The 10,259-nt window shown below is 38.5% G+C and overlaps 1 protein-coding gene across 1 annotated transcript; it reads left to right on the forward strand.

Annotated features, from left to right (window-relative positions):
• Window positions 1-4,867: 4,867 nt before the first annotated feature.
• LOC134825805 (transient receptor potential cation channel subfamily M member 1-like) lies at window positions 4,868-9,575 on the forward strand (the record flags this gene model as incomplete). The annotated part of the gene is made up of 7 exons (XM_063838006.1): window positions 4,868-5,493; window positions 5,761-5,912; window positions 6,143-6,363; window positions 7,233-8,516; window positions 8,693-8,827; window positions 9,064-9,333; window positions 9,437-9,575. Coding segments are annotated over exons 3-7 (1,882 nt in total), but the record flags the coding sequence as incomplete, so codon positions are not given.
• Between the last annotated feature and the right edge of the window lie 684 nt (window positions 9,576-10,259).

Below are 10,259 nucleotides of genomic sequence, written 5' to 3' on the forward strand. Positions count from 1 at the left end.
CCCGAGATTTAATTAATACTAAAAATTTACCGAAAATGTTGACGAAATTTCACTATTTTTCTGCCCCAAAAAGTATAAATTTTCAATGTGAATGGAAAAAATGGGCCATGGGTTTTTTCAATAATATTCCTTCATCTCCCTTTAAAATTAAAATTTTATTTTTCAAACTATAATTTAGGAAACTGTTTTTTGAAGTGAAAAAAAAAATGGTTAATCCTAAATTTTACAATGACGTAAATGTGACGAAAATTTTTACATTTCCTTGACCCTAATTTTTTGAAAAGAACCATACCCCCGATTAGAAAATTCAAAAATTCTTCCCCGGAATTTATTGGGGGGGTTTTATTTTTTTCAGCAAAAATCAAAAAAACCCAGAGTCCCGAAAAATGCCTGAAGGGTTTTTTAAAATCACTAATTTACCCGAAATGTGGACGAAATTTTACTTTTTCCCCCTGCCCCCAACAGTAATAAAATTTCAATGGTGATTGAAAAATGGCAAATGGGTTTATTTTTTATATATTTCCCTGTATAAAAAAGGGCCCGTTTAATTGGGAAAAGAAAATCTACTAACTAATGCAAATTTGGGTGAATGTGGGAACGAAAATTTACATTTTCTTGCCCCCTATTTTTTTGAAGAATCCCTAACCTCCAATTAAGTTTTAATAATGTCCCACTTTTAAAATCACCCCCAAAAATTCCAAAATATAAATAAGTTTTTTTTGCCAACCCCGGGTCAAAAATAAGTTTGTAATATTTTTTTTTGTTGAAAGAAATTTTACAAAATTTTTTTAAAACCCGTTTTTTTCAGGTGGTTTTTAAAAATTAATCCAATGTTTAACCCTAATCAACCCGCCAATAATAAATTTTAAAATAAACCCGGCGTATGGTTATGAAAATATTGTATAAAAAATTGAAATTTCCCAAAATACGTAATAATAGGGTGTTTTAAGGTTGGTAAAAACTAAATATTTACTCAATTTTTTCCAAAAACATGTTTGAAATTATCAAAACAAATTTAATTTAAACCTAAATTTAAACCCATTTTCCCTGCCCTTCTGTAATTTGTAATTTGCCCCTATAAAAATTTAAATATGTGAACAATTCCAAAACACATTCAGCTCACAAAAAAAATGGTAGAACTAATTCCCGGCTTTCTTGTCAAAAGGGAAATGTCATAAAACAACCCCCATATAAATTTTCTTAAATGTTGGGTGACGGAGTTTTACATGGGTGGCTTTCCATTTAAAAAAAAAAGGGGCCCCAAAATATGGGAAGAATTAATAAAATCCCCAAAAATACCCGCTTTTTCTAAAGAATTGGAAAATTTTCCGAAAATTTTGGTCAAACAAAGGCAAAACAAGGGGTCCCCCCCTATAAAAAGCGTCCCCCCCACGTTTTTTTATAGTGTGACCAAAAGTTTTACAACTCACCCGCCCGGCCCGCCAAAATTTTGGCGATATTTTTCCGTTCCCCACCCTGAATAAAAAATATCGTTTATGCGAAAAAAAGTTTTATCTAAAAGGATGAAACGATTATCTTAAGGGTTTAAGGGGTTTATATAGTTTTCATAGGTGGAAACACATTTTTAACATCCATCGGTTTCCCCCCTTTCAGTAAAGGGTCCCCCCCCCCTAATATTTACCAATATCCCCCAAACTTCCAATGAACGTGTCCCCCCCCCTAAAATTAATTTTTTCATCCAAAAACTTGGCTTAAAAAACCATGGTAACGAAAAAATAGAAAATTCCCCTTGAGTCGGTGGACCTAAGTAGGTAAGGTTTTGGCCCACCCCTACTGAAAACTTTTACAAAAACCACAGAAAAATGAAATCCAGAATGTTCCAGAGGAAAGCCAATCGACCTCTTTTAATTTTTAAATAAAAATCCCACAAGCTAAAGAGGAACTGTCCTGCCCCACTGCCCAGTAAAAAAAGTAGAATAATTAATCCTAATATTACAAAAACAAATTGAAGGTTCGGATTTATCGTTATACTTTTGAAAAAATTTCCAAAAAAACAAATTTTAAAAAAAAGAAAAAGTTATTTAAGTGTTGAATCAAGAAACTTCATTTTTTCTTTAAATTAAAGAAGTTTTCCAAATTTTTTTGGCCTCAATTCCAGAAATGTGTGTGAAAGGCCCTATGTCCCCGTGTGAAAGCCAATTTTTTATTGCCCCTTTTTCTGTGTAAAAAAACTTACCGGCCTGCTAGTTTTTAATCCCAGGGTTAATGAAAATTAACGGGGCCCTAATTCTCCCAGGCTTTCCATCAGCCCAAAATTTTTTTTTCCCTTTAAACATTTTAAACCAATTCCCTCCTCTGACTTTCCTGGTAAATTCCTCTTCCCCCCAAAAAGTTTCAATGGTTTTTCAAACAGAAGACATTCCCCTTTAATTCTCCTTATTTTCCCCTCAGGTTTTTTCCCCCCCCAAATTTAGGATTAAATTTAACAACAATACCTTTGTTCAACGAAACTCCAAGCTCAACTAGTTACCCCCTCCCCCCCGATCCCCGAAAAGGAGGAAGTGGTTCAAATGGAGGAGGCCTCTGAAAACCCGGGTCCCCCCCAAAACGGGGCTCCCCCGTCGTGGGTTCTAGGGGACTCCTGGTAGGAATTTTCCCCAACGTCCCCCTTTCTCCCCCGGCGTCCCCACCTTTGGCCTAAGGGAAAATGAAAACGTCCCTGGGGATTGGGTTAAAAAGGTTTCATTTTTTTTTGACTGATAACTATTTAAGGTTTGGGAAATTTATTGACTTAATGAACAAACCCCGGGCGGGGGAAGTGGTTTTTTTTTCCTTTACTTTCAGAATTAATTAAAAACACAGCGACGTAACCTTTTGAGATCCTGTGCAACGTGCTCTCTCTATAAATCCACTGTAAAGATGTAAAATATAACCCCCGGTTTCCAATCCAGAACTGGGGATTGAGAACAGAGAGAAGGATCCCAAAAGCGAAGACGAACAGGATGAAAGGTTTAGAATCAGCTCTGACAGCAGCACTGCCCCCCAACTAGAAAGAGAGAGCAAGTACGATGAGTTCATGGGAATCCATTGAGGAGGTCATCCTACACGAGGATTTTGGTGAGTTGTTTGCTTTTTTGTAGGAATTTTTGGTAGGATTTTAGTAGGATTTAGGACTGCCCAAGATGGGAAAAAACAATTGAGGAGGTCCAATCCTACACGAGGATTTGGTTAGGTTTTGCTTTTTAATAGGAATTTTTGTAGAATTTAGTACTGCCCAAGAAATAATAGAGGACTGTTTTTATTATTGGGAAAAGGTCCCACAGGATTTGTAAAAATGTCATACAGGGTGGCCCCAAAAAAAGTAACTGCAACCCTTTAATAACTCACGTAATTCCTTCCTTAAGAATTGCCACTGAAATTTTTTTGAGATTAATAGAATATGGGGTCCAAACTTAGATTTCCGGAAAATTTTCCTTCAAATTTAATTAATTACAGTGTGGGGGTGGGCAACGCCCCAAATCCCTCTTTTTCACTATTGTCACCATAAAAGGTGAACAATGCTTTCAGCTAGGAAAACTTCAAAGTTTCTAGACATGTTTTGGTTTGATAAATTGAAGTGGCTTTCCCAAAAATTTTCAAGTTTGATTGTTTTACAATTTTAAACCGAGTTACGACCCCTTTTAAGATATTGCAGATTACTTTGATCTTGGCACTTAATCAGTTTTGTTGTCCGCGGTTTAAAATCGGTTTTGAAAACTGGTTTTGCATTATTTAAATTACGTAAACCTTCTGGCTTATGTTAGCTCGTTGCTGTGGTATAATAATACCAAAATACAGACAGGCAAAGAACCAAAAGCGGAAATCATGGTTTTTGGTAAATTATCATTACTGACTTCGTGAATTCTCGATATGAGTGAAAAATTGGTACAAGGTGCTGTGTTCGAGTCACGCGCCTGTAGTTTCGTCGACACGCACATAAGTTCGACAGGGTGATTACTGGCGAACTTCAATGTGTTGGCAATTATTGGAGTAGATTTATTTATGTAGACGCTGTCACGTCAGTTCCTGTTAATATAAAACTCCGTTACAAATTGAACTGGGATCTGGTAATACTACTGTTATATCACTGTATAGTGTATCAGTATAATATATGTTGGTTTATATCCACCTTGGGAACAGTCACCATCTGTTATGTTAAACGGTTTGAACTTATCCAAGGCTATATACCGCATCCTAGTTTGAACTGAACGCTTATCACAATTTTAATTTGGGTTCAAATACGATTCAACTGCAGATTGGTCTGCACGGAGCCTCCCAGGTCCAATTTCCTTTCAAACTGACCGTTCAGTAAGGATACCCACTGGATTCACCAGGATTGGTGTATTTTCAACACTTGTAGTGTTATACTAGAGTAACAGAGGAATTTAAACAATCAAACTAGACAATTCCTTGCATATACTGAGATCAAACTATCGATTTACAGGCTGTCGTCAGTAAATAGTATTACACACTTGCAGTAACTACATAAAATGGTTGCTGGCATACCTTCAATGTCTGGTGTTGCGCACGTTGGCTCGCCTTTATGTGTGGGCTTTGAAGAAGACACATCGTAAAAGAATAAGATAGTCTCTTCTATCTATACAAGTACATTTTACAGCATATATACAAGTACATTTTCTGAGGAGCCGCCATAATGATATTATTAATATTAGTGAATCTTTTAAACGATCTAAAATGGTAGGTTGGGTTGAAACCAGCCATTCCGCTATTGAGTATTGAGTATCGGCCAAATTATTTTCCCGGTTTTCTAGCTATCAAAATTAAAATAAGTTTCCGAGCCTGCTTTGACCATGCTCAATATAATATTGGTGGTAATGATGATTAAAATAGTTGAACTGAGAATGTGTACTGATTACACCAGGCTACTTTCATCACTACTTCGTTGTAATTATTGGGTAGTAATTGGGGAATTAGTAAATAGTACTACTTCTGCTAAAAACGGCCGTCTGGTCTCATATCCTGGAGAATTCTAGGGATTTATTTGTTACTGCTACTTTTACTATTGCTCATTTGTATTTATATTGTACTGTGTCGTGTCACATTACCAGCGTTACCAGAGTTATTACTAGACGAGGGCCCTAGACGATTATTTGTTTTAGTTAGGACCATAAAAAGATAAAATAAATAACAAACAATGCAATTATCATAGTCTACCTTGGTCATAACGACCGTCCAATACTGAAACCTTCTTTATGTACTAACCATGTTAACATATTATTAACATAAATTATTTACTTTATTTAATTAAGGGTGTCAGTCATCCGTGCGGTATCGCAATTATCATTGACATTATTGCTTTACATTAATACACGAGAAGTTCGACCCATCTTACCCTTCTTCCTGTTCAGGTGACAATATGGAAGTGCGGAAAAGGAACCGCACTTGACACCACAATCCTACAAGGTCTTATTAAAAGTATCGCAAACCACAAAAATTCTGGTGAACCTGAAGAAGAGCCTGATAATAGCGCGGGTAAGATTTGTAATTTTCAATACGTTTTTAATGTTTTAATTTGTATTTTATTCATTGCCATAACATAATCATGATGTTGGTGAAATTCTTGGGAATGTTTCACAGATTAAAAATTTATTTATAAACCTGATTTAAACAGAATCGACCTGGGTTATAAAAATTCAAAAAGTAAACTGTGCGACACATCCCAACACTTAATAAAGGTCGAAAAACTGTACACTTACTTTGTAATAATTAACACAATTACAATATTTAACACAATCGCAGAAGGACAAGCTCAGCGGGAACAAACTCAGCGGACACGAGCTAAGGAACTTATGAAAAGACAACTTGAACTAGCTATACAGTGGGATCGTTTAGATATTGCTACAGAATTTATTTTTGAGAACAAGTCAAACAATATGGATCTACATCTGACGGTTAATTTACACTCTCATTATTATTTACCGCGCTGAGTTGTACTTTTCGTATATAAGGTACCGAAAAAATTTAAATGTTTTCACAACTAAACTTCCCTGTCCTCGACCTAGTTGGGCCGTCCGGCGCGTCCGCACCCGAACTGCCACCCTCAATGTACCCCCCCCCCCCCCCCCCCCCCCCCCCCCCCCCCCCCCCGGCCCCCCACTCATTAAAACCCACCTCTCCTCAGGAAAGCGAGCTGAACGAGATGTTAAACCTGGCCATCAAACACAAGCAGATCCGCTTTATCCGCAACATAATAGAACGTAATGCCAACATCAGCTCCTTCCTGACAGTGGACAGATTTGAAACTATTCTCCGGAAAACACGCCCACTAATTCCTTGTTCTACGAGCTGATGAAGAAAAAGTGCCCCAGTGTGGAGCACTGGACGTTCGAACACTTCGAAATGGTAAGATACCAAGTTTGTGTTTCTTACATTCATGCAACTTTTTCTAATTCATCACACAATTTCGTCCAGCCTCTCTCCTCCAAGTTTAACTACAAGTTTAATTCTGAGCAGAAAATTATAAACCTGGAGAATCTGCACATGTACCATACATTTATGGAACTATTCAAAATTCTTAAATTTGATGTCCCCCAGTCGATTAAAGATCTTTTCAAGTTCTGTCCTAGAAATGAAAAACTTCGTTTGATTGTCCTATTACTGAGGTTACATATCTCCTAACAGAACGTTTTGTACACCTCTACGAAAATTTGGAATGACCTCAGCCCCTATGTATTCCAAATATGTGATGCTAATGAAGATGGGATAATAATCCCGGGTTCTTCCAAAAATTCAGACTTATCAGCCTCGTCAGGTTTTATTAAATCTAACCTTAAAAAGCACTTGCTATCCCTCCAAAATCGAGATGACCCTAATACATGGTAACTAATCTATATTATATCTCAAATTCTACATCCGGTACGGCTCTGCACACATGATATCTCTCTCTGCCATGAAACATGGCTAACCTATTAAACTATGATTTAAAACCTAAACTAAAACTCAACTGGGCTCTCCTGTGTCACCAAACTAGACCAATAAGTAATTTTAGATTATTATATATTTTTCTATACTTGTATAATAAGTATATTGACGTAGTGGATGGTTGAGGGGGTTTCAAGCACAGGTCACTCTCAAATCCTAAAGATAAGCAGAAACCTCTTCAAACCTCCCCTGATTTATTTATTATTGATATTGTTTGATTGTGCCGTAAAAATAAATATTTGTTTTATTATAAATATTTGTTTTATTATACACCTCTTTCTACTTCTCAGGTGATTCATGACATAAGTGAAGGAGTATTCAGGGTTCCCGGTAGGACCCGTGCACCGGAGCACCAGGTAGACCCTTCTGATAACGGATTCAGTCTACAAAGCATCAAAATCTGCGGTAATAGTAAAAGGAATGGGGGAGCTGCGAACTATGCGCACGTAGACAACATGACTGGAGACGGTCGGAAGTCTAAGTTTGATTTTATGGATCCGGGCAGTCTGCTGACTGTTTACATGGTCCTGATCCACGAGCAGGAACTTGCCAAGGTCATCTGGGAGTACTCCTCCACGCCCCTCTTTTTAGGCCTCGTCTGCACCTGTATCAACAACTGGTTGAGTGCTCAGCAAAAAGAGACCCTCCTCATATCCGATGCTATGGGCCAGCAGCTTGAGGAGTACGGAAACGAGTTCGAGGAGATATCTGAGAAGGTTCTGGAAGAGGTTGCGGAGTATCAGACCGAGCACGTCATCGCTTTGATTAACTTCAAGTTTGTGAGTTGGGGTGGCAGAACTATTCTGGAGATGGCTGACTACGTGAACGCCGTCAATATCATCGCTCACCCGACTATTCAGGATTACATTGATATTGAATGGAACGGATGGCTGGATAGCGACATGTCCACGCTGAGGATGATTGTGTCCATATTATGTCCTCTTTTAGCTTCTTTCCGAGATGTTACTCCGTTTGACAAGTGGAAGCAGAAAAACCTCCAGAGCAAAAAGCAGAAAGTGAGGGATAGTCGAGAGGCGTTCATTGATCGGGGAATCGGCCAGGACGATTCTGAGGCTTGTGAGAAACTGGGTATCCTGACAAAGTGTCGGTATTTCTACAAGGCACCCATCACCAAGTTTACCATTTATTCCATTGTTAATGGATTCTTCTTGATGTCCTATGTTTTCGCGCTGCTTTTAGCAGATCGGCAATCGACTAGTGCCGAAAAGTGTGGTGGTTTTCGCTCGATTTTCAATTGCAAGCTCACCATGGCTCAGCAGTTTGTTTACATATGGGTTCTGTGTTTGGTGCCCCTGGAAATGAGGCAGATCTACTTTTCCTACCCCACCACACTATGGGGGAAGCTGAAGATGTATTGGGGAAATATTTACAACAAGAACGACATTGTTTGCATCATCCTTATTTTGTTGGCTCTGTACTTTAGAATGAAAGGAGATAGCGATACGATAACTTGGGATGGAAACCATTTCAGACTGCTGTTTTCGTTAGCCTTTATAATGTACTGTTTGAAGCTGTGTCAGGCTCTGCAAATAAGCGAGCAGCTGGGTCCCAAGGTAAAAACTATTTCTTAAATCTTGTTTCGCCTCACTCCACGCTGTTCCCCTCAGCCGTCATCATTTAATTGAATCACGTTAACCACCACCTACTGCCTACAATTCCTATGACCATTATATTTTTTTCAAAAAAGGTATTGGATAGTGAATTATTTTACCAATCTCCTTCTCTCCAGGTGATGATGATGCAGAGGATGTTGATCGATCTCCAGTTCTTCATATTCCTTGTTGTCATCTTCGTCATTGGATACGGTGTCAGCACCGCTTCTATCATGACCCCACAGAAATTCCCTAAACTGGAAAGAAAATTGGTAAAATGATAGAATTGACACTTGATTTATCATGATAACGTTTTTTGTGACTATTAGTTTCAAATTTGTGATCTCCCTCCCTCCCTCCCTCCCTCCCTCCCTCCCTCCCTCCCTCCCTCCCTCCCTCCCTCCCTCCCTCCCTCCCTCCCTCCCTCCCTCCCTCCCTCCCTCCCCTCCCACCCTCCCTCCCTCCAGCTCCCTCTATCTTTCTCACGCTCTCTCTCTCTCTCGTTTAGATGTTTGACATCTTCTGGAGGCCCTACACTAACTTGTTCGGTGAGATAGGCGAGGAGACAATAGACGAAGTCATGAACTATGAATACTGCCAGTACTTCAAAGCAGGAACCGAGGATAATGGTCAATGCTCCGACTACTCTTGTGACGACGAAGAGAATACCATGTGTGTATTCAACATTTACATAGTAAAGATAATGCTCGGTCTCTACATGATGTTGGCTGCTGTCCTCATGTTGAACTTGCTGGTGGCTGGTATGTTTATCCTTTGTGTTTCTTAACCTTTTTTAGAAAATTATCATGAAGCTTCCGTGTCATGGGAATGTAAGATCTCACATGTATGATCAATAATATAAAACATGTGTGTTCCGTCAGTTGTTTTCAAGCACATACGAGGAGATTCAAGAGAATTCTAAGACGCTCTGGAAGCGCCAGAAGTTTGACCTGATGGTTGAGTATCGGAGTAGATCACCTCTGCCCGTTCCTTTCAGTACCATCCTGCATTTCCGCAAAGGTTTGTTTTTTTAAATTTTAAAATTATTTTTTTTGCCCCCAAAAATTTTTGGGAAAAAATTTTTTTTATTTTTAAGCAATTTCCATATGGAAAAAAGGGAAAACACATTTTAAAAAGGGAAACTGGTTTTTGAAAAAGGCCTTTTAAAATTTTTTCTTTAAATCGAAACCCCCGGGAAAAAGAAAAAAAAAGGGGGAAATTTTTATTTTCTCCTTTTCCCTAAAAAAAAAATTCTTAAAATTTTTTGCCTTAAAAGGAACCCCCCTTTTTAAGTTTTAAACCTTTTTTCTTGGTTCTGGGCTTTTTAGCCAAAATCCCCCAAGGTTTTCCCCAAAAAAGTTTGGTAACAAGAAAAACATGTGGGAAAAGGTTTTTTAGTGGGGGGCCGTGCAGAAAGACCCCCCCTGAAATTTACCCCCCCTGTTAAAACCCCTCCCCCCCAAGGGGGAACCCCCCCCCCCCTCGAGTTTGAGTGTAAAAAAAAACCCAAACCCTTTTTTAAAAACTTTAAAAATTTTTTACGGAAACCAAAAAAGTCCCCTTTCCAAACGGAGATTTTAAAAATTGTCCCGGTGAAGTTTTAGACCATTGAGAAAAAGTTTTTTTTGGGAGACCTTCGAGAGCAAGAAAACAGCAAAGGGGTTTTTAAAGTGGGGGACCCAAAAAACCAAACGAAAACAAGGA

This window comes from Bolinopsis microptera, unplaced genomic scaffold (assembly GCF_026151205.1).
Source record: "Bolinopsis microptera isolate Bmic1 unplaced genomic scaffold, MBARI_Bmic_1.0 sca104, whole genome shotgun sequence".
Taxonomy (NCBI): Eukaryota; Metazoa; Ctenophora; class Tentaculata; order Lobata; family Bolinopsidae; genus Bolinopsis; species Bolinopsis microptera.